Below are 24,862 nucleotides of genomic sequence, written 5' to 3'. Positions count from 1 at the left end.
AATTAAACAAAGACAAAACTGAAGTCATTGCGTTTGGAAACAAAGATGAAGTTCTCAAGGTGAACGCATACCTTCACTCTAGGGGTCAAACAACTAAAAATCAAGTCAGGAATCTTGGTGTGACACTAGAGTCAGACCTTAGTTTCAGTAGTCATATCAAAGCGATAACAAAATCAGCATACTATCATCTAAAAAATATTGCAAGAATTAGATGCTTTGTTTCCAGACAAGACTTAGAGAAACTTGTGCATGCTTTCATCACCAGCAGGGTGGATTACTGTAATGGACTCCTCACTGGCCTTCCCAAAAAGACCATAAGACAGTTGCAGCTCATACAGAACGCTGCCGCCAGGATTCTGAGCAGAACCAGAAAATATGAACACATCACACCAGTCCTCAGGTCTTTACACTGGCTCCCAGTTAGATTTAGGATTGATTTTAAAGTATTATTACTGGTATATAAATCATTCAATGGCCTAGGACCTCAATACATTGCAGATATGCTCACTGAATATAAACCCAACAGATCACTCAGATCATTAGGATCATATCAGCTAGAAATACCAAGGGTTCACTCTAAGTATGGCGAGTCCGCTTTTAGCTATTATGCCAGCCGCAGCTGGAACCAGCTTCCAGAAGAGATCAGATGTGCTCCTACAGTAGTCACATTCAAATCCAGACTCAAAACACATCTGTTTAGCTATGCATTTAATGAATGAGCACTGTGCCAATGTTCGTCCGACTGTTTGAACTGTACTGTATTTTCTGTATAAACTGTTTTAATTATTCTTATTCTTTTTATTATTTTAATTTCTTCTATGTAAAGCACTTTGAATTGCCACTGTGTATGAAATGTGCTATATAAATAAACTTGCCTTGCCTTGCCTTGCCTTGATCGAATCCATGATGCCATGTGTATCTGAACAAGATGTACAGGACCTCTGGCAGAAAATGAGGCCCACAGCATTAAAGATACAATAGAGTATTTAATTTTACACATGGGGTATACTTTTTTTTATCCCTGTATGAATCAAGCCCATATTAAGTGTCTGCTGCCAAAAAGCTCTTTTTTGTTTTGTTTCATCTGACCATAGAACGTTTGAAAAGTAACTGACACTACTTCAAACGGGACGGGTTCTATGGTCAGATAAAAATTAAAAAAGAAGCTTTTTTGGCAGCAAACACTTAAGATGGGTGTATTTAAAACTGCACTTTAGCACTTCCGGTCTACGTCCTGAAGTCAATGGGATTTTTAAATGGATTTGTGGTTAAATGCCTAAAATAAGGTTCCATGGTGAACACAAGCTCAAGATATTTTCTCATTTTATTGAAATAAAATACATCACTAATTCCCCCTTGTGATTTAAAAAACAACAACATCAACAAGTGGCTAAATTGGATTACAGAGGTTTACGGGACATTAAACATCATCACCGAACAGGAAAACACATCTACTCAGTTGTCCGCTTTTTGTGCGTAGACTACTTGCAAAATACAAAAGGTATCTCAATTTGTGAAGGTTTTCATGATGAATAAAACATGCAAGAATCATAAACTTTTGTTGGTCACAGTGCTAATGTTCTGCAATAATCCAAAAGACAATGGAAAAATGTTTATTGTGTGGAGGGAACCAGTGTAATGCTGACTTCAGTTGTCAGCTGGTTTGATCTGTTGGATGTGTGTCTGCTGCCCTCTGCTGTTTTTAACCAGTACTGTGTCTTTGTCCAGCTTGTACGGATTGCCAAAGTCCTGGGCACAGAGGACCTCTACGACTACATCGACAAATACAACATTGAGCTCGACCCACGGTTCAACGACATTTTGGGAAGGTCTCCTGGTTTCCAACGTTGAGATGTGTGATTGTTTATCCATGTAATACTTTGACCTCACCTAAAGCATTTTACCATCTCTCTTTCATCAGTAATGCTCTCTCTCTCTCCAGACATTCCCGGAAAAGGTGGGAACGGTTTGTCCACAGTGAGAACCAGCACCTGGTCAGTACCGAAGCGTTGGACTTCCTGGACAAACTGTTGCGCTACGACCACCAAGCTCGCCTCACCGCCCGCGAGGCCATGGAGCACCCTTATTTCTGTGAGTGTCTTCATCTACAGAAACTATGAAGATCAACTGCTGTGCTCTTCATGCAAGAGTCTAGGATCTCTTAAACCTAGTAAATATCCAAGGAAGCAGAACCAATATCCCAATCTGATTCAAAAACACCTTGATTGCAAAGTTGACATTTACATTTGTTTTGTGTTTAAATGATTGAGAAGTGTGAACAATGTCTCTGTAGGAACTACAGCGGTTGTCATGTGGACACAGGATTTGCTCGCTCATTTGAAATAAAAGGCTTATGTACTCTATTGATTAAATCATGCGTTTCATCACTGTGCCCATATGTGAAGCGCTTTGAGTACCCAGATAAGCGCTATATAAATGTAACAAATTATTATTATTATTATTATTATGTCAAGTGTCAGATCCCATTGTGAAGGACCAGGCGAGGATGGGCTCCACTTCAGGACTGTCTGCTGGATCCACTCCTGTCAGCACGTCCAGTATGATCACAGGTAGTCATGTGACTCCCTCCGGGGATCATGCTTATTGAATTGAGAATTACAGACTATAATTAAGATTACAGAAGTATTTTTCTGTGTTCATGAGAAACATGCCGTTACTAAAAGGCATTGATCTGCAGGTCTTCAAGGAGTCAGAGTGTCAGCTGATCCTTGACGCATTGCAAGTGTGTTTGCTTCTAAATGCTGACTGTGTTTGTTTGCTTGTAGGAGGCGTCACATCCATGTCCTCGTCCCAGCCGATGGCCAACATCGCCGGCTCTCCGGTCATCTCGTCTCCCAGTGCTCTCGCCACACAGGTTCCTGCAGCCGCCGGTGCGCAGCCCTGAACACACACACACACACACACACTCTCGCTCTCTCTGCCCTGGGCCACAGTTTTATGTTGAGTGTAAACAAACTAAAGAGAGACTAAACTAGGTTTCTTTTTTTTTTCTTCCTTTTTTTTCTTGTTTTTTTTTCCATACAATAATTATATATTGAAGCTGGGACACACAGCACACAGTTGTTATGTTGCATCGGTGTCCGGCAGTCTTTCCTGATGATGGTGTCTATATAGAAGCCACTACAGTGTAGAAATTCAGAAAATGGATAATAAAATTGATTTTATATGTCCCTATTTTGGCTTCTGTTTGTTATTTGAACAATATGGATATTTGCTGATGAGATTGCTGTTCATCTATTCTACAGGTTTTTGGGGATTTAAAACATTTTTAAACAACATATAATTCGTAGACAAATATCAAAGAGCAAGAACCATTTTTACATTCATGCATTTGGCAGATGCTTTTATTCAAAGTGACTTGCATTGCTTTCTAAGTTTACATTATATTCCTTTTGGATAGTAATGACTCAACTTTCTAAAGGAACTACTAATTATTTGGATCAGTATTCTAGAGTGAAGATCCTGGTAATGACTCAATTGTTACTAAATCCACCGGAAGGAATTACTATTCAAAACCTTACAAAAAAACTCGTTTACAATGAATTCAGTGTTTAATAGGAGTTTCATCTTCAATAGGAGAGTCATTGCTAGTGCATTACCATGATCTTCACTTTAGAATTAATTATACATCATGCATTATTCATAATAAATATGAACCTGTATATAGTAACCTGTATATACAGGCATCAGAGCAAATGAAAGCCTTATCTGTGATTAATTTAATTGTGTGTGCTATTGTACTTGTAGTACCTGTGTGATACAGCTGAGATATTTAATGTGTGTCTGTAATGTGTTTGTAGAGACGAGGCAGAGAGAGAATCCAAGTGTGCACATAACTTTAATAGCAAAACACAGATAATGGACATCATTGGTTCTTGCTGAAGCTCAAGCGTGAATGAATCTCATTGACAGAATTACATTTTTGGATGAACTAACCCTTTAAACTTTTTTAGATACATACAAGAGATGGTGTCCACATATACTCTTATTTGTAGGCAACTTAAGCACTTGGTTATTCCAAGAAAACCTTTTTATTCTAAGAAGAACTGCAAGGCTTCCACCTGCTGACCACAGCACAGTTTCATGAACAATATTTTTGGACAAAATCAGGCACAATCACACAAAAAAACAGAAATTTGCTGACAATAATTTTTTCTATGCATTTATATGCTAGTCCTCTTTAATAACATCCAGTACCACTGATGGAGGTATATTAATATTCCTTTTCACAGATAAATCTTTTCTGTTTTGTACAAGAAGCATCATACCAAGAGTCTAAGTGGTTTTCCATATTTCCCAGAGCAGCGCAATTAGCATTTCTCCCGCCATTAGGTTGTTTTGGATTCCTGCTGAACCAGAACCTTTAAGAGACAAACAAGCAATAATACACTTGCAATAATATTTTTAGAAAACAGCTGTATATTTGTATATTGATTAACATTCATGATTACACAAGCAGATCTCTTACTGTACTCCAGTTTCATTGAGAGTTTGGTTATTCACCCAAACCCAGTGTCCTTCAGTGTCCAGATCATTGAGACCAATCCAGTGCGTCTCTTTAATTTTAGACCCCAGTAAATCCTAATGGGGAAAATGTAAGTGATAGTGTAAAGTAAGTGTTTTTGGTATATATGAAGGTAAATGTATAGGTTAATAGAAACCCTTTAAAAGCTTTGTTTTATTTGTGTGATCAAAACATGTTCATTTCTAATTGATCTGACTTGCCTGTTCTGATTGGCTGGTTATGGTCACCAGATCGGCTCCTTCTGAAACACAGACATCTCGACTGCTTGTCCAGTTCAGTTTATTAGAGCTGAAAAAATACAGCTTTCCACAACAAGCTATCCAGCCATCCACACAGAGAGATTACAAAGAGATGAATGATTTTATAAAATCAATTACACCTTCCATTATTTAGAAAATATTCACACTTTGTGTCACACTAAGCTTGTAAACTGACACTCACCACCATCGTAAAAGGACAGCTGTTCTCTCAGTGTGTCGTATCTGGCTGTAAGATCATTAAACTCTTTCTTCATGGCTGGTGAAAAGACAACAGAAGAACAAGCAGATAAAGTTTCTCACATGGTAAGTTCAATAAACACTCAACACTGTTAACACTGTGCTCTACCGTTTATTAAATACAGTTTTCTCACCTGTGCTGTTGATCTCTTGAGCCGCCAGTGTCTTTGAAACCATGATGTTCTGCTCATTCAGTGATTCGAAATCAGCAAGCTTATGATTATCTGATTAAGACAAAAGCAGCAGTGGAAAATATGTGTTTGAGGAAAGCACGTAATGCACACTTAAGACTGAAATTATCTACAAAACAAAGTTTGAATGGAGTTTGTAAATGAAGTCTTCAGGCTTAATGGTCCGTGTACGTTTTGATAGTTTGTTTTTTCGTTTGAAACACAAAACAAAATAACGAGAAACCACCTGTTTTTCGTTTGTCGTTTCAAACCAAAAACAAAGAAACGGTAAAAAAAGAGCCGTTCTCCCGTTTTTGGTTCTGAATCCAAAAACGAAAAATGACAAAACCAAAATCAAATAACGGTCCGATTTTGTTTTTTTGAAATTCCTTTTTCCATTTTTCCGTTTGAAGATCTACATTGAAATATAGACAGGTTGGCCACGTGACCCGGAAGTAATAGTAAATATGGCCTATCAAAATAAAAGCCAAGCTTTTAGACCGGTCATAATATTCAGCGCTAACGTTATACCAGAGTAACGTTAGAAGAAGAAAAATCAATTAATAAATAGCCTTATATAAACCTGGACCGGAATAAATATGTTAGCAACAGTAGTTTTTTTTATTTTTATTTTTTACAAATTTTATTAACATTTTGTCAAATTACAATTTTAACACGTATACGAAATTGAATCAATATACAGCTTCATATATCTGATCTTAACAAGGTGAAAAAATAAAAAATAAAGAAATAAAGAAATAAAATAGAAATAAAATAACAAAACACATAGAAACATAAATGAAAAACACTTAGGGGTCTGCTTATGCATTAAAGTTAAAATAATGAAATAATTTGATTGTTTTGTTTAATTTGTTGTTCTTTTTTTTTTAACTTTCAATGCTGTCCCAATATTTTTTAAGGTCTGTAATTTTGAAATTGTAAAAGGGGGGTTTGCTTCTTTGCCAAATCATTTTGTGCAGATAATATTTAGCTAAAATAATTAAGTTAATTACATATTTTTCATTGGCTGATAAATATGGCTCAGTGACTATAAGAAGTATTTCAAATTTGCTTAGAGAAATATTCTTTTTTATCTTTTGGGAAATAAATCTTTGTAAATGGGACCAAAAGGAAGCTACAAGGGGACAATCAACAAAAACATGCTCAATGGTTTCTCCTTCACAGCCACAGAAAGTACAAATGTTACACACAGTTGGAAAAAAAGTACAGATGTTTGCTTTTGAAGGGTAATACCCAGTGATGGGAATAACGGCGTTATAAATAAACGGCGTTACTAACGGCGTTATTTTTTTCAGTAACGAGTAATCAAACTAATTACTGCTTCCTCCATAACAACGCCGTTACCGTTACTGTCAATAAAAATGCGGCGTTACTATAATTGAGCTCACTGAAGCGGTTTTCATCCGAGTAGGCTCTCTCTCAGCCATAGGACCTGCAAAGTTTTTTTCTCTGGTGTGTGTGTGTGTGTTTATGAGGCGCCGGACTGGACAAAATCGAGGCGAATGCCGCGAGCGCGCTCGACAGTGCGCGAGAGAGAACAAGTGTGTCCGAGAACGCGCTCGACAGTGCGCGACAGAGACCGAATGTGTCCGAGCATAAATACTTTATTTATAAATAAATTACACATTTCAGCATTAGAATAATATCTGTAGCATATCAGTATCATATCATATGCGATGTTTTAATTAGTTTATATAACATTTACTCTGCAATAACCTGCAGGGAACGTTCAAACATATTTGACGGTTGTGAACACGTGCAGCAAACATGACTAGAATTTGGCTAAAATAAATAACCTCTGATGATGACGTTCTCTGTAGGTTATAAAAATAAACCCCCAAAAGATTATATTATTATTTATGTTGATACATTGTTCAGCATTATATTTAATTTAATAGTTGTCTCTCACATTGTCCCACAGCAACATTAAAATAGTGTAGTGTACAATGTTTTATAATAATAATAAGATGTTTTATTTAGTGTCCATTTCATTCATTTAATATTTCATATTGGGGGTATCTTTCTTAAGTAATTTTCAAAATTTCTTACATTTAAACTTTTTTTTTTTTTAAGTAACGCAATAGTTACTTTCCCTGGTAATTAGTTACTTTTGTAATGATGTAATTCAGTTACTAACGCAATTACTTTTTGTGAGAAGTAACAAGTAACTATAACTAATTACTTTTTTAAAGGAGAAGTTCACTTTTAAAATGAAAATTCTGTCATCATTTAGTCACCCTCATGTTGTTTCAAAGCTGTAAGAATTTCTTTCTTCTGCTGAACAGAAAGGAAGATATTTAGAAGAATATCAGTAACCGGACAGTTTTTGGGTCCCAATGACTTCTAATCAATACCATATTTTTCCATGAAGTGCTCAAAAGAATAAAATTCTTTTTTTGTATTTAGCAGATTGTTTACTGTATTCAGATTACTCATAAACCAATTATTCAGAAAGAGTGTTTTGTTTTTGTGTAGTATATATGCATTGTTCCAAAGAATACAGTTGTGAGGGGAGAAATTGTGTTTAAAGATAAGATTCCAACATAACAAGGTTTGTTTATGAAAATTGCTTAATTTCACGGGGAGTTTTCCTACCGAAAAAGGACATATCAATAGAAAGTTAAGACCACCAATAGTTTCAAATAAGCTGTTTGGAATAATATTCCACATACTATTTGGACACTTGAGGAATCTTTTAATCCAGTTGATTTTTATAATTTGGTTAAATGAAGTAAATGTCAGTACATTCAGACCACCTTCAGCCTCTGTTTGAGAGAACAGACCTTTTAACCTTGTCAGGCTTATTCTTCCATATAAATTTGAAGAGAATTTTATCAAATTGGGAACAAGTGGATTTTGGAACATCTAGAGATGAGAAAACATAAGCTACTCTTGACATCCCTTCTGCCTTACTTAACAGAACTCTGCCATATATGGATAGATCTCTGGCAGACCAACAATTAAATTTGGTTTTGATGGTCTGAGTCACCGGGAGCATATAGGTCCAGAGTTTCTCTAGGATTTCTCGATATTTTAATACCAAGATAAGTTATAGTGTTTTTGAGCGAGATATTAGGCTACATATTTCAGATTGGCTGCTGTCTTTTAGGGGCAGAATTTCACATTTTTTAACGTTTAGTTTTAATCCTGATACTTTTGAGAATTTAGATATTGTAGATAAAGCTAGGGGTACTTGTTCGATATTTTGCAAACATAAAGTAGTTAGCAACAGTTTATTACAGCTATTTAATATCGTGCCTATCCAGACATCACCAGTCGCGTTTAATGAGTGCATTGTTTGACTCAATACAGTTGGTAATATAGGTTAACCTAAGAACTTATTGTGTGTGCAGAGTTGTTACTATTAGCGCTATATTATATAATTAAATTTATATTTAATGTGGTTTCCACCGTAATGGACAGCGAACTGACAGCGATTGAATGAATACTTGTCAACGTGAATTCCCACGTGACGTCATGCGTAGGCCTAATAATATCCGTCCCTATCTCGTCTTTGCCATTCGATTGACACCCTCGTAAAACTTGTGTTGGTCCTCAAATATAATTTTATCCTAACGCATCATATCTATTTTCAAAAAGCCCAAGGACACGCTGTTACCTCGCTCACGTTATACAGTGTTAATCAGTCATTTAAATACTGCCACCTGCTGGTAGAAAGGGGGAACAGTTATCCATTACGGTGGAAACCACATTAAATATACATTTAACTATATAATATAGCGCTAACAGTAACAACTCTGCACACACAAATTGAGCCAAACAATGCGCTCATTAAACGTGACTGGTGATGTCTGGATATTAAATAGCTGTAATAAACTACTGTTGCTAACATATTTATTCCGGTCCGGTTTATGTAAGGCTATTTATTAATTGATTGTTCTTCTTCTAACGTTACTCTGGTATAACATTAGCGCTGAATATTATGACCGTTCTAAAAGCTTGGCTTTTATTTTGATAGGCCATATTTACTATTACTTCCGGGTCACGTGGCCAACCTGTCTATATTTCAATGTAGATCTTCAAACGGAAAAATGGAAAAAGGAATTTCAAAAAACCAAAATCGGACCGTTATTTGATTTTGGTTTTGTCATTTTTCGTTTTTGGATTCAGAACCAAAAACGGGAGAACGGCTCTTTTTTTACCGTTTCTTTGTTTTTGGTTTGAAACGACAAACGAAAAACAGGTGGTTTCTCGTTATTTTGTTTTGTGTTTCAAACGAAAAAACAAACTATCAAAACGTACACGGACCCTTAATTAATGGCAGTTTACACATTCAATATGGAGGTTTGTTTGGTCCGTGTACGTTTTGATAGTTTGTTTTTTCATTTGAAACACAAAACAAAATAACGAGAAACCACCTGTTTTTCGTTTGTCGTTTCAAACCAAAAACAAAGAAACGGTAAAAAAAGAGCCGTTCTCCCGTTTTTGGTTCTGAATCCAAAAACGAAAAATGACAAAACCAAAATCAAATAACGGTCCGATTTTGTTTTTTTGAAATTCCTTTTTCCATTTTTCCGTTTGAAGATCTACATTGAAATATAGACAGGTTGGCCACGTGACCCGGAAGTAATAGTAAATATGGCCTATCAAAATAAAAGCCAAGCTTTTAGAACGGTCATACTATTCAGCGCTAACGTTATACCAGAGTAACGTTACACTGTAAAAATTAAACCGTGATTTTTACGGTAAAAACACGGCAGCTGTGGTTGCCAGAACTTTACCTTCAAAAATACGGTAGCAACGTTATTGGTTTTACAGACTTAACTTAAAATTTACAGTAATAAACCGTATTTTATCATCTGATATAATGTGAATTTACCATCCTATTGAACTATTAATATCTGTTTTGTACCATTGTAATACACTCATAACCACCAATCACAGCAGTGATGAGAGTCACATGATCAATCAAAGCTCATCACAAGCAGCTCTTCCACAAGAAAGTTAATACTAATTTATAAAAGCTGCATAGTGTCATTCACACAAACATTAAACACCATCATGGTAACACATGAAATTTAAAAAATGCAATAAACATTAATTTAACAACATTAAATGTAACATAAAACCCTAATGTACATAACTGATTAGAAAAAAAGAAGAAAAAAAAACTAAGAAACAGTTATTTCAACAAAAATACATCAAATGTGAAGTGTCACACAGGGAATTGTGGGAATGCCAATTTACGTTTTTTTACTGTAAATTATACAATGAGTTGTTCTTTTTCACTTTCAAAAACCGTAAATTTAACGGTATTTTACAGCAAAATTACATTAAATGTACCGTTAGATCTATCACAGTTATTTACCGTATATAGTACGGAAACTTTCTGTTAACCAATTAACAGTTTTTCACTGTAGCATTTTTACAGTCTTTTACCGTTAAAATTACGATCATTTTTTACAGTGAAAAATCAATTAATAAATAGCCTTATATAAACCTGGACCGGAATAAATATGTTAGCAACAGTAGTTTATTTTATTTTATTTTTTTACAAATTTTATTAACATTTTGTCAAATTACAATTTTAACACGTATACGAAATTGAATCAATATACAACTTCATATATCTGATCTTAACAAGGTGAAAAAATTAAAAATAAAGAAATAAAGAAATAAAATAGAAATAAAATAACAAAACACATAGAAACATAAATGAAAAACACTTAGGGGTCTGCTTATGCATTAAAGTTAAAATAATGAAATAATTTGTTTTGTTTAATTTGTTGTTCTTTTTTTTTTTAATTTTCAATGCTGTCCCAATATTTTTTAAGGTCTGTAATTTTGAAATTGTAAAAGGAGGGTTTGCTTCTTTGCCAAATCATTTTGTGCAGATAATATTTAGCTAAAATAATTAAGTTAATTACATATTTTTCATTGGCTGATAAATATGGCTCAGTGACTATAAGAAGTATTTCAAATTTGCTTAGAGAAATATTCTTTTTTATCTTTTGGGAAATAAATCTTTGTAAATGGGACCAAAAGGAAGCTACAAGGGGACAATCAACAAAAACATGCTCAATGGTTTCTCCTTCACAGCCACAGAAAGTACAAATGTTACTCACAGTTGGAAAAAAAGTACAGATGTTTGCTTTTGAAGGGTAATACCTGTGAACAATTTTGAATAAAACTTCTTTGATTTTATTTACAATAATATACTGATGAGGTAGCAGGAAGATCATGTTCCATAGTTTCTTGACCAGTAAAGTCCATCGGTGTTTACAGGAGTACTGATAGGATCAAGTATGTTTCTAATAAAAGTATTGTTACATCTCTTATCTGTAAGTGGTATGCCAGAAATAGCAGGAGAACGACTGTTACAGATAGAGAAGTATCTGTCTGTATGCTCTGTGCTAAAGAAACAAGACTAACAGGAATAGACTCAATCACCATTTCGAATTCTTCTTGAGATGTATCAATACCATATTTTTCCATGAAGTGCTCATAAGAATAAAATTCATTTTTTGTATTTAGCAGATTGTTTACTGTATTCAGATTACTCATAAACCAATTATTCAGAAAGAGTGTTTTGTTTTTGTGTAGTATATATGCATTGTTCCAAAGAATACAGTTGTGAGGGGAGAAATTGTGTTTAAAGATAAGATTCCAACATAACAAGGTTTGTTTATGAAAATTGCTTAATTTCACGGGGAGCTTTCCTACCGAAAAAGGACATATCAATAGAAAGTTAAGACCACCAATAGTTTCAAATAAGCTGTTTGGAATAATATTCCACATACTATTTGGACACTTGAGGAACCTTTTAATCCAGTTGATTTTTATAATTTGGTTAAATGAAGTAAATGTCAGTACATTCAGACCACCTTCAGCCAGAGGGTTTGAGAGAACAGACCTTTTAACCTTGTCAGGCTTATTCTTCCATATAAATTTGAAGAGAATTTTATCAAATTGGGAACAAGTGGATTTTGGAACATCTAGAGATAAGAAAACATAAGCTGCTCTTGACATCCCTTCTGCCTTACTTAACAGAACTCTGCCATATATGGATAGATCTCTGGCAGACCAACAATTAAATTTGGTTTTGATGGTCTGAGTCACCGGGAGCATATAGGTCCAGAGTTTCTCTAGGATTTCTCGATATTTTAATACCAAGATAAGTTATAGTGTTTTTGAGCGAGATATTACATATTTCAGATTGGCTGCTGTCTTTAAGGGGCAGAATTTCACATTTTTTAACGTTTAATCCTGATACTTTTGAGAATTTAGATATTGTAGATAAAGCTAGGGGTACTTGTTCGATATTTTGCAAACATAAAGTAGTTAGCAACAGTAGTTTATTACAGCTATTTAATATCGTGCCTATCCAGACATCACCAGTCGCGTTTAATGAGCGCATTGTTTGACTCAATACAGTTGGTAATATAGGTTAACCTAAGAACTTATTGTGTGTGCAGAGTTGTTACTATTAGCGCTATATTATATAATTAAATTTATATTTAATGTGGTTTCCACCGTAATGGACAGCGATCTGACAGCGATTGAATGAATACTTGTCAACGTGAATTCCCACGTGACGTCATGCGTAGGCCTAATAATATCCGTCCCTATCTCGTCTTTGCCATTCGATTGACACCCTCGTAAAACTTGTGTTGGTCCTCAAATATAATTTTATCCTAACGCATCATATCTATTTTCAAAAAGCCCAAGGACACGCTGTTACCTCGCTCACGTTATACAGTGTTAATCAGTCATTTAAATACTGCTACCTGCTGGTAGAAAGGGGGAACAGTTATCCATTACGGTGGAAACCACATTAAATACATTTAATTATATAATATAGCGCTAACAGTAACAACTCTGCACACACAAATTGAGCCAAACAATGCGCTCATTAAACGTGACTGGTGATGTCTGGATATTAAATAGCTGTAATAAACTACTGTTGCTAACATATTTATTCCGGTCCGGTTTATATAAGGCTATTTATTAATTGATTTTTCTTCCTTTAACGTTACTCTGGTATAACATTAGCGCTGAATATTATGACCGTTCTAAAAGCTTGGCTTTTATTTTGATAGGCCATATTTACTATTACTTCCGGGTCACGTGGCCAACCTGTCTATATTTCAATGTAGATCTTCAAACGGAAAAATGGAAAAAGGAATTTCAAAAAACCAAAATCGGACCGTTATTTGATTTTGGTTTTGTAATTTTTCGTTTTTGGATTCAGAACCAAAAACGGGAGAAGGGCTCTTTTTTTACCGTTTCTTTGTTTTTGGTTTGAAACGACAAACGAAAAACAGGTGGTTTCTCGTTATTTTGTTTTGTGTTTCAAACGAAAAAAACAAACTATCAAAACGTACACGGACCTTGTTTGACAATATTTGCCTGATAAAATATATTTGCTGAGAAGTATGATTTCACAAATAAAAAGCTACTAAAAATTGTGTGTTAATAATGCTACATGTGTTAAGTGAAGTATACAGTAACTCAGTCAATACAACCCTGAACAGAGCAGAGATCTAGTATCAGTTATACTTACAAATCACCCAGAGAGCGCAGAGACCTCCGAGAGCAAAAACAAGAGAGAAACCCAGAACAATCAGAAGAACTTTAGTCCACTTAGGAGAAGTGACCTCTCTCTCTCTCTCTTCAGTGGAGTTACCTGGGGTTATATATAAAAAATTTAAAAAATATATAATAATAAAAAAAAAAATATATATATATATATTTATTTATGATTCCTTGAATCAGTCCAGCACTGCTGTCTGGAACTATTCCTGAAATTACAGATGACTCCTGAGAAGAGTTTAAAGTGTCAGTTAAAACATTTTTCATCATAGTTGACTCTGGTCTGAATGTTTGCCAGTGTGATTTTATTGTGACCATTGTTACTGGAAAGATAAGAGAAAATGGAATAGAACATGTGGATATAAACGTAAGACAAAATGTGAATATTACCTTTAATGCAGTGCATGTGTATATAGCTTGTGAATGTAAAAGGTTTGCAAAGTTTTAAAGACCAAAGTTCATGACAAAAAAAGTTATTGTCTCCTAAATAATTATTTGATTATGAACCGCCGAAAGGAGTCGTCACCAATTCCAGTCTCAAATCCTGTTACAGAGAATCCAAAACAAAACGAGAAACCTTTAAAATAGCACAACATGTCCGTAGGATTGTGGCCCTCCAGGAACTGAGTTTAACACCCCTGCTTTATGCAATATATCTAAAAACATGTTTATTTATACTTTTGGCAGATGCTTTTATCCAAAGCAACTTGTATTGCATTCCTGTTAACTTTCTGAACCCATGACCATCCCTGCCAAACATTCCAGCATGGTCACCAGCATAAGGTATGGTTTACACACTGGGTCCAGCTTGGGATGCTGTTTTTTGGGTGCTAGTATGATCCCAGCAAGACCACAACAAAACTGGCATGTGTTACATATCACGTTTCTTAATTTGCGTTCATAGTTAAATACAAATCACGACAATTTTCCTAACTAACTGAATACATTATTTAATAAAGAAAACACATGTTGCTGGTTACATGTTTACTGGCACAGTAAAATCCTCAGTGTTAAACAGACACTGCTCAGTTTTCATATGGTCCCAATCTAGAGAGTAAAAGTAACACTTTTAGAGATAGAGAGTATAGAGAGTAAAAGTAACACTGAAGCAATGTTGCAGTTAGGGAAATAAAGAAGATTTACAAAAGTGATGATTGAGCATTAGTCACGACACCTCCGGTTAACAAGCAAAATCACTGAAGATAAGAGGAACAACATGAACAGAAAAAAGGGAAGAGATGAGTAGAAACACGACAACTACAACTGTCTTACAACCACACGGCCTTAGATGAAAGCAATTGCATATAAAATCTGTTTCTCACCAGAGGATGATTAAACAACTCCAAAAACAGCATTACCATATTCACTTATTACAAACCAGTTTGGCTTTATTTCTTTCATATAGTTGTACAAAGGTTGTTGAAGCCCATTGGTTGGGGAGTTAATTCTCTCTCAGCGATTGTTGAAATTGCATGCTATCACTATTGTCAACAATATTTCATGCTATCACTATTGTCAACAATATTTCATGCTATCACTATTGTCAACAACATTTCATGCTATTATTATTGTCAACAATATTTCATGCTCCTGAATGCAATGACATACTGTACCTTTTATTATGTACAGGTTTTGGAATCAGTGACTGACAGCTGGTTTTTGACACATGTGAGTTCCCAATTGAGTATGAAAGTCTTTAAAAACAGCAACTTTCAGTTTTGAACTTTCATTATCAAATTGTTATTAACTGTCCCATTGAAAGAGCTCTTCACATAATCGCTGTTATTGAACAAACTGCTTATGATTATGCTTTTATTAGGTGAGACAATTCCTTTGATGCTTTAAAATGTTTGACCAGTTTACCAGTGACATTAATTAATAATGTAATCATAACTAAAACAACTAAAATTTTCAGTACTTTCAGCAGAGGGAGCAAATGAAAATACAAAGTTATCGTCATATAATTCAATAAATCATATGCAGTAGAAGGAAGTCACTTGCGCTTCAGCCTGGTTGGTGCTCACAGAACAGGACACAATGTTCAAGAGAGGAAACCCAAGGTCTATCTAGGACCACGGAAACAGAACCGGAGCACACAACGTTTTTAATAATTTAATTTATTAATAAATAGCGACTAACGTTTCGACGCTCATGCGTCTTCTTCAGAGTCATCAATAAATCATATGTTTTAATCTTCTATTGTTGTTCCTTACATAATTTTTTTTCACCGCTAGGGGACGCTAACCTCTTACAATAACAAAGGCGTAGATTGATGACGCAGTGAATAAGCGGAATCATGGAACTTGTCGTCATGCCGATGGATCTAATAATGTTTATGGGAAATAATGTTTATGGATGAGTGAATACATTGATGTTTTTAATATGACTGTGATATGAAGCAGGGCACAACTGCTAATGAGAGACAGATATCAGCGCCACATGCGAGTCCAGCGGATATAAAGGAACGAGGACATTTCATTCTACCGAACTACCCGCAACTGTTGAATTACTACTCACACCAGGTCAGTTTATGTACTAAATTAAAATTGTGAGAAACCAGAAGCTTGACACTAAAGGCTTCACACAGCGCGATGATCCCGGCAAATTGACGGGAAATTGCCAGAACGCCTTCTGTGTGAACGCAAACACGACCCGGGATTGATGCCGGCATCGATGGCGGGTTGGGGACCTAGTAACATTGCCGTGTTCAGTCCCGGAACGCGCGCTGTGTGAACAAAAGCCGTAATAATGCCGTGTCGTAGTGATGACGCTGAAGCCGGGATCGTTCTCCAGCTGTGAAACGGTACGTAAATGCGCAAGTTTATGATCGAATCAGAGCAAAAAATGCACAAGTGTGGTTTCTCAAGAGAGAAATCGCAGCTCATAAGCAAACTTAAGACGCTGCTGAGACATTACATGTCACGTCTGTCACGTGTCTTTACGGGATTTTTACGGGTTGTGTGTGAACGTACTCTCTGATTCCGGAAAATCACTGGCAGTGTGAATGAACCAAAATCAAACGAACCCGGGTCAAATCCCGTGTCACTTTATCCGTGTATTTTCCGGAATCTCTGTGTGAAAGGGGCTTAAGTGATGAGACTAGACATAGCACCAGACTACAAGAGGAAAGCAAACTAAATAATTTCTAGGAATAAATGACTGGAGCTGCAAAGTAAAGACATAAAAAAACAAGACTGCAACCTTGCAGGGAATTAGAGAGAAAAAGAAATAAAAGACTAGATAGCAACTCATTCAAAATCAAAAGAGAAACTGCAATTAAGGTCTGGGAGAACTAAAGCAAAATAAAGACTAGACTAGAGTTAAAAAAAAAAACAAAAAAAAAAACACACACACACAGGAACAAAGAAAAACTAGAATTTATCACCAATAAATAAATAAATAAATACAAGACTATGCTAGACTGTCAGGAAAAGACTAAACGTAGCAATAGCTAACAAGACCCGTAGACACAAGCAAGCAAAGTGCACACAAAAGGCACACAACGAACCAGCAAAGACATGAGGACAATATAAAGGAGCACAATATAAAGGAGCACGATATAAAGGAGCACGATATAAAGGGAGCAGCACATTAGAATCTGGTGCTCACAAGACTAGACAAGAGCTGAATCCCAAATCACCCCCTATGCCCTCAGATAGGGCACTATTTAATGGGACAGCCATTTGTAGTGGTGTCTGAAACCGTTTCGAACCGTGACGTTATTGAGTGCATTCAATCCCACATTTTCACCGCAATAACGAGTGTACAACCAATGCACGCTCAATAGCTGTCCGAATTCACTCACTCGTTTTCATTCACTCCTTCAAGTGAACTGTATTAGTGGACTAACATAGGGAATAGAGATTGGCGATTTCGGATTTGGCCCAGGACTAAACAAGGGGGTGGTAACAGGAAACAAGGAGACGGGACGAGAGAAGCACATGGACAACACATACAAAGACAGAGCCATGAGCTCAAGCACAAGACAAACAAAGACAAAACAGACATGTCTCTCTGGGCAGGACAATGACACAATGCTTGTCCCCAAAACACTGCTTTCATTAAGACTACTCACACTCTACCCTACAAGACCATGCTGATAAACCAGCTTCACCAGCTCCATTTTACTTGAGAACAGGATGAATATGTTAGTCCACCAGCCAGACCAGCATAAACCAGCATAAACCAGCACTATACCAACACTATACCAGGAACCCATGCTAGTTTATGCTGGATTTTTCAGCAGGGTTGGTGTTGGTATCATTATGACTTAGACTTAGCTTTTTTATTTAAATGACAGTGTTGACAGCGTTGATTCCCAGGGAACGTGTGAATGGATAAAATTTATACCTTGATGTTGCTTTGGACAAAAGCACCCGCCAAATGTGTAATTGTTGAATGAACATACTAAAGAAAACCTTATACACCATTACTATAGTGCTAAATCATTAAAATAGAAATGAATGCATTCTGAAAACATCCCACCCTTACCATTGTGTCGAGAGTAGTTTTCATCTGAAGCAACTGTTGAAAGTATGAAAGCAGGATTTTGATAGATTGAATCCATTTCATGAGCCTGACAGAAGACGTGTCCGCTGACTTGAGTGCTGCTCGAGTTTGTTCAGAATAAGGAAGTCACATACAATGTCATCCTTATTAATACAGACTAGAAGTAATACAGTGTGCAAAAACAACTTGCATCACATTAAGTGTCATTGTGATTGTCAAAAGATTTGGTAACTAAACAGAATTGTATTAAGTTTAGTGACAACATGTTACAATGTTTCATGGAACAATGACTGCTAGGCTACTGTTTGTATTACTGCTTAACACAAATTTCACGATTTCAATTCAATTCAATTCAATATTGATTCAATATTGACTCATTTGGATAAATATTAGGAAGCCTACAGTAGATAGCCTACATGTTAATTTTTCTCAAGAAAAAAAAAAATCTCACATAGTGCTGTAAACATACAGAGAGCCATATCAGCTGGTATTCTTAAAGGTTAAAAATAACAAATTAAATTAAATATAATGCAGTTTTCATTATAATAACAATTATGTAATGACACATGTAAAAATATAATAAATATGTAATATAGTGCACATATTTAGCAAACTACTCTCTATAGCTATTTTTTCTAGTCAACTAACCCTATGGTCATAAATGGCTTTCCTGAGGTAAATGTAACTTTCTGTGCCATAATTGTTCTCCTGTTATTTTATTGACTTCTTTCCGCGGTTGAAAAACACTGATTAATCGATATTATGCATGAGGCATATATACCTTTTGGTAAGTTCTACTGTATCTTTAAATAAAAAGTAACAGATGATCGGTTTACGTGCCTCTTGAACTGGGACGCTACAGCGATCTGTCACGTCACATTTACAAGCGCCAAAGCAGTATTTATTGTCTGAATTTTGTAATAAAATGGACAGAATCTGAGAGCTGAGATTTTTTTTTTTTCATATTAAAAGTAACCCTGTCTAGTCTGTCGGCGTGAGAAAATGGATGTGTGGCATGGAGCGTGTGAAAAGGGTTAATTGCGTGAGTCTCACGGTGATTGCTGAGAGTTGGCAGAATCTTAGTTACACTCTAAAAAATGCTGGGTTGTTTTAACACAAATATGGTTAATGAAAATCCCAACCGTTGTGTTAAAAAATGTAATTTAAAAATTGAACCGTACCATTATGTACATTTTAGGACTACTAACTACGATTGCTACTAGCTAGCTTGTTGGCAATCTATCCTGTAGTGAGAGAAATCTTTCGAGACCTGTTGTTGTTCCCTTTCGAGTGTAGAGACCTATGAAAAATGTTTTGGGTTTTCTAAATGTATACCTGTCATTTAATTTCTTTATAAATAGGATAATTTAATTATTTGTATTTGGGCCTGAAATTGTATTCATACGCAAACAAAGTGTTGATGGACTTTTTTTTTTTTTTTTTTTTCTCTCTCATGTTCATATGAGATATGTTTATAAAAGTTTTTTCCAAATATGTGTGTGTAAATGAAAACAAATCATAAATGGTTGCATTTAATTGTGTTTTCGGAGAGCGTCAGTCTGACGATGAGAACTGTGTACTTTGACCCCTGAGAAAGTTCGAGGTGCAGAGGATGAGAGAGGAAACGCAGTCCCCCCCCTTCTACAACTGGAATTCTTGTCCTGATTCGTGAGTAGCCTACTCTGGTTTTGCATCAAAGAGCTCCAACTAGCGCGCCATCTGTGTACTGAAAATCCCAGCTGGGTGTATTGTGATGAATGTGGGGATTTATCTTTTGCTGCGTTCCAAACCGCATACTTCCCTACTATTTAGTATGGGAAAAAGAGTAGGCGAGCGAAAAAGTATGTACGAATCCAAAAGAGTAGGCGAGAATAACCTGGGTGACGTACGAATTATCGCGAGATTCGGACTTAAGTGCGTTCCAATATGCCTACTTTCCTACTATATAGTAGGCGAAAACAGTACGTGAAGGAAGCAGTACGTTCCAAACGTCAGTATTCATAAAAGAGTAGGCGAGAAGTTCCCGGATGGCTTACTTCTTCCGGCCAGATTTTTGAGTGCTCATCCGATGGATACTCTTCTATCCCAGGAGGCCACGCGAAAGGATACGTCATTATCAAACAGCGCAGAGATCGGCGACGCGGGTGCTTTCAAATGTGAGTAAACACAGTTCCTTTTGTTAAAATTGCATGTGTTGAACTACTGTAGAGTAAACTGTTGAATTGTTGAAGGTGTAAAGACGTTACACAGTGTAGTATAGTTGTGATTTTGCTGTAAAAACACGTTTTATTGTATACAACGTTAGCTAACAGGGGAGCTCCAGTAAAGACACGTAAGTTACGTCTCTAAAGTGGATTTACATAAACAAACCATACATCAAAGACGCTTATTTTAAATGTCTATTTACATCTGACAGGAAAATCTTGAAATATCACAACATGAAATAGACATCTGAGTGAAATGTGTGCTATTATGTAGAACAAATCTATAAAGTAACTAACGTTAAACATAAGTTATCTATTTTATTTGTCCATTACTGTTGATAAATTTAGGAACATTTATGTTGGATAAAAAGTTAAAACAACCTCAACATGTAAATGTAGTGTTGAGCTCATAAATCACAGAGGTAACGTGGATCTTGTCTGGATGTTACAGGGTCAGATGAACAGATGTGTGTTTATCTGGTGGAGAGTGGCTGAAGAAGGCTTTGAGTGAGTATACTACAGAAATGAATAACAACTATTTAAATCTTAAGTTGTAGTTTATTTTAATTATTGTAATTTCAAACAGAGCTATTACAGCACTTTTCTGATTCTTGATTTCTGTGCATTTGCTGCAGATCTTTTGTGGTGGAGCAGGACCTGCAAGGGAAGATGATGGCGGCATTTGTGGAAAAAAAGCGTTTTTGTCTTCTAAATAATACTGAAATCAAATGACATTGTGTGGTTAAAATTACTGCTTTTGTGTTATGTTTGTGCATTTTGTAGGATCTGAAATGTCAGCGGGCTGGTGTGAGCACTGAGGATGAAGAGCACAGAGCTGAATCCTGGAGATGGTCCCTCCATCACTCCACTTGCCTCAGATTGTGAAGCACAACACATCACGCAACAACCTCCGGCACAAGGGAATGGCTCACCTCTGGTGGTCATCTGATTCATCAGAATAAAGCCGCAGAATGGGCACCGCTGTGTTGAGATGGCAGAAGGATGTGGGGTTCAGTGCCTGTAGTCTACATACATACATGATTGTAGTTTGAATAAAGCTTGTTTCATGTGTTGACTTATGCATTTGTTTATTGTGTGATGATGACTTTCATTCATTCTTTTACTAATTTATTAATATTTAGGGCCCGAGCACCGATGGTGTGAGGACCCTCTTGGAATTGCTCTGTTTATTATTATTATTAGGGCCCAAGCCCTGAAGGGGCGAAGGCCCTATTGTTTTCGTTAGGATTATTATTAGGGCCCAAGCCCTGAAGGGGCGAAGGCCCTATTGTTTTCGTTAGGATTATTAGGGCCCAAGCCCTGAAAGGGCGCAGAGCCCTATTGTTCTTCTAAGGATTATTTATTAGGGCCCAAGCCCTGAAAGGGCGAAGGCCCTATTGTTTCCGGTAGGATTATTAGGGCCCAAGCCCTGAAAGGGCGAAGGCCCTATTGTTTTCGTTAGGATTATTAGGGCCCAAGCCCAAAGGGCGAAGGCCCTATTGTTTTCGTTAGGATTATTATTATTATTAGGGCCCAAGCCCTGAAAGGGCGAAGGCCCTATTGTTTCCGGTAGGATTATTAGGGCCCAAGCCCTGAAAGGGCGCAGAGCCCTATTGTTCTTCTAAGGATTATTTATTAGGGCCCAAGCCCTGAAAGGGCGAAGGCCCTATTGTTTTCGGTAGGATTATTTATTATTATTAGGGCCCAAGCCCTGAAGGGGCGAAGGCCCTATTGTTTTCGTTAGGATTATTATTATTATTATTATTGTTCTTCAAGGGTTCGGGGGCTTTTGGGGCCTTTAACGTGCTCAAAAACTCATGAATCTTTGCACGTAGGTCAGAACCCGCGGCCATTAGGGCCGGGCTGAAGCTGGTACCGGGGCGTGGCAGGGGGGCTCAACAGCGCCCCCTAGAACACAATCTTAAATCTTGGACACATACAAGAACGTATTAGTATGAAACTCGGTACACATATAGATCTCATCGGGCCGAACAACTTTCGCACTCTAAGTTATTAGCTCTGCCCAACAGGAAGTCAGCTATTATGGGTTGTTTGAAAAACGCATGCTGTGGAATTTAATGTACTCCTCCTAGGGAATTGATCCGATCCACACCAAACTCGGTCAGCATGAAGTCAAGACATTGAGGATGCTAAATTGCGGACGGATTTTTGATATCTCGAACGGTTTGGCCGTGGCGATGAAACGAATTTATAGCGAGAAAAGATAAACAGGAAGTGTGTTATAACTTCTGCATACATTAACTGATCTTGATGAAACTTCCGCAGTGTGTTCGTTGTAAGAGGCCGATCACATGGATGTGACTATTGTGAGTCAAAGTTATAGCGCCACCAACTGGCAGCAGGAAGTGTGTCACTTTCAAAATGCTTTGAAATCACCCTCTTATTTTTACCCGATTTGCTTCAAACTTTATGTGTATAATGTAAACACACGGCAGATGTAGACCTGTGAAAGGATTTTTGATATCTTTAATACTGTTGCCATGGCAACGCTTCAAACTTTAATATTCTTTTTTGATGCTTTTGAGACTCTTAACATACTTGAAATTGGATGAAACTCGACAGACACATTACATTTATTAGCCCGTAGACATGTGCAAAGTTTCAGAAACGGGCGTGGTGAGGGGCTCAGTAGCGCCACCTTTAGTCATAAGTGGGGGGGTTAGTTTTATCAACAGCAACAAAACTTGGTATGTGTATTGTTCTCATCAAGACGGACAACTTTCTAATTGACATTAACTACCTCCGACCAACAGGAAGAGAGATATTTTGGTTTGAATGTGGATTTTCTGAAGAATTTTCTCTCCCTCTCTCTGTGTCTCTGTGTGTGTGAGGGGAGGGGGGGATTTGACTATTGCTTTTATATTGTTAATCAAGGTTTCAGGGGCTTTTGGGGTCCTTAACGTGCTCAAAAACTCTTGAAACTTTGCACACAAGTCAGAACCCCCTGCCATCAGGGACGGGCTGAAGCTGGTACCCGGGCGTGGCAGGGGGGCTCAACAGCGCCCCCTTGAACGGGGTCCCAAAACTTGGTCCATAGATCAAACACGCTTGCATTAATTAATATGAAACTCGGTACACATATAGATCTCATCGGGCCGAACAACTTTCCCCCAGTCAAGTTTTACGCCAGCCCAACAGGAAGTCGGCTATTATGGGTTGTTTGGAAAACTCTTGCTGTGGAATGCGAAGTACTCCTCCTAGAGAATTCATCCAATCCCCACAAAACTCGGTGTGCATGAAGTCAAGACATTGAGGATTCTAAATTGCGGACGGATTTTTGATATCTCGAACGGTTTGGTCATGGCGAGGAAACGAATTTATGGCGAGAAAAGAGAAACACGAAGTGGTATAACTTCTGCATACATTAACTGATCTTGATGAAACTTCACCAGTGTGTTCGTGGTAAGAGGCCGATCAGATGGATGTAACTATTGTGAGTCAAAGTTATAGCGCCACCAACTGGCAGCAGGAAGTGTGTCACTTTCAAAATGCTTTTGACAAAAGTGGGGGGGTTAGTTTTACCCACAGTTACAAAAATCAGTACGTACATTGGTCTCATCGAGCCGGACAACTTTCTAATATACAGTTATTAGCTTCGACCAATAGGAAGTCAGATATTTTGGTTTGAATGTGGATTTATTTGCAAATTCAGCCTCTGCTTTTTACCCACTCCTGCTAAGTGTTTTTTTTTTTATTCACACCAAACTTTTTTAACACGATGAAAATACATTAAAGATGCTAAATTGTGAACGGATATTAAATATTTCAAACGGTTTTGACATGGCGAGGGATTAAAATAATGTCAAAAAAGGAATCAGAAAACATCTCATATCTTCTTAAAATGTAATTATACACCATTTATTTTTATATAAAATTATACAAATATCAGAACTAAACCGAAACAGAACTAGTTTTGGGTTTATTCAGTTTTTTTCAATTCAAGAAATATGTACAATTTTAAAATCAGCCAGAATGCGCTATTTAGTAAAAAAAAAAGTCATACATAGGGCTATACTGCCCTCTTGTGTTCAAAATCAGGTAGGCACATTGCATATTGTATTTATATATTAATATAATAGCGATGTGACTGAGAATTTTTTTCCCACTGGTTAATCGATGTGTGACACCGCGGCGGGGGCTTTTAAATCGCTAACTTAAAGGGATACTCCACTTTAAATTGAAAATTCTGTCATCACTCACCCTCATGTTGTTTCAATCCTTTATTAATTTCTTTCTTCTGCTGAACAGAAATGAAGATATTTAGAAGAATGTCAGTAACCAGACAGTTTCTGGTCTCATTGACTTCCATAGTATACATTTTTTTCCTACTATGGAAGTCAA

General features: G+C 36.6%; 2 protein-coding genes and 1 long non-coding RNA gene across 4 annotated transcripts; 2 read left to right on the top strand and 1 right to left on the bottom strand.

Annotated features, from left to right (window-relative positions):
• The first annotated feature begins 1,623 nt into the window (after nt 1–1,623).
• On the top strand, nt 1,624–3,194 carry LOC311299478 (casein kinase II subunit alpha-like). The gene is made up of 4 exons (XM_084423060.1): nt 1,624–1,829; nt 1,943–2,091; nt 2,481–2,570; nt 2,787–3,194. The coding sequence occupies exons 1-4, from the start codon at nt 1,639–1,641 to the stop codon at nt 2,903–2,905; spliced, it is 549 nt and encodes a 182-aa protein (XP_084279186.1). The 5' UTR covers nt 1,624–1,638; the 3' UTR covers nt 2,906–3,194.
• A 649-nt stretch (nt 3,195–3,843) lies between these two features.
• On the bottom strand, nt 3,844–18,415 carry LOC311299475 (C-type lectin domain family 1 member B-like). 2 transcript variants are annotated; one of them, XM_084423055.1, is made up of 7 exons: nt 18,279–18,415; nt 13,759–13,881; nt 5,178–5,267; nt 4,988–5,062; nt 4,747–4,862; nt 4,490–4,602; nt 3,844–4,382 (listed from the first exon to the last, which is right to left on the bottom strand). In XM_084423055.1, exons 1-7 carry the CDS (start codon nt 18,352–18,354, stop codon nt 4,235–4,237), a joined length of 741 nt encoding a protein of 246 aa, XP_084279181.1. In that variant the 5' UTR covers nt 18,355–18,415; the 3' UTR covers nt 3,844–4,234. The 2 variants fall into 2 exon arrangements, with proteins under 2 accessions (XP_084279181.1, XP_084279182.1); XM_084423056.1 differs by having other exon boundaries at nt 4,747–4,787.
• Nucleotides 18,416–20,345: 1,930 nt separating this feature from the next.
• On the top strand, nt 20,346–21,259 carry LOC311299487. Its single transcript, XR_014629134.1, has 3 exons — nt 20,346–20,452; nt 20,952–21,007; nt 21,136–21,259. It is a non-coding gene; the product is annotated as an uncharacterized lncRNA (long non-coding RNA).
• Nucleotides 21,260–24,862: the final 3,603 nt, after the last annotated feature.

This window comes from Rutilus rutilus (assembly GCF_951802725.1).
Source record: "Rutilus rutilus genome assembly, chromosome: 11".
Classification (NCBI taxonomy): Eukaryota; Metazoa; Chordata; class Actinopteri; order Cypriniformes; family Leuciscidae; genus Rutilus; species Rutilus rutilus.
This window is presented reverse-complemented; position numbering and strand designations above follow the sequence as displayed.

Bases quoted from the DNA above. Each gene is read 5' to 3' on its own strand.
- LOC311299475 (XM_084423055.1), bottom strand. From the start codon at position 18,354: ATGGATTCAATCTATCAAAATCCTGCTTTCATACTTTCAACAGTTGCT. The intron at 4,863-4,987 runs GTGAGTGTCAGT...ATGGCTGGATAG, and splicing joins GCTGTCCTTTTACGATGGTG to CTTGTTGTGGAAAGCTGTAT. The intron at 4,603-4,746 runs GCAAGTCAGATC...TTTCCCCATTAG, and splicing joins TAACCAGCCAATCAGAACAG to GATTTACTGGGGTCTAAAAT.
- LOC311299478 (XM_084423060.1), top strand. From the start codon at position 1,639: ATGCTGACTTCAGTTGTCAGCTGGTTTGATCTGTTGGATGTGTGTCTG. The intron at 1,830-1,942 runs GTCTCCTGGTTT...CTCTCTCTCCAG, and splicing joins TTCAACGACATTTTGGGAAG to ACATTCCCGGAAAAGGTGGG. The intron at 2,092-2,480 runs GTGAGTGTCTTC...GTCAAGTGTCAG, and splicing joins CATGGAGCACCCTTATTTCT to ATCCCATTGTGAAGGACCAG.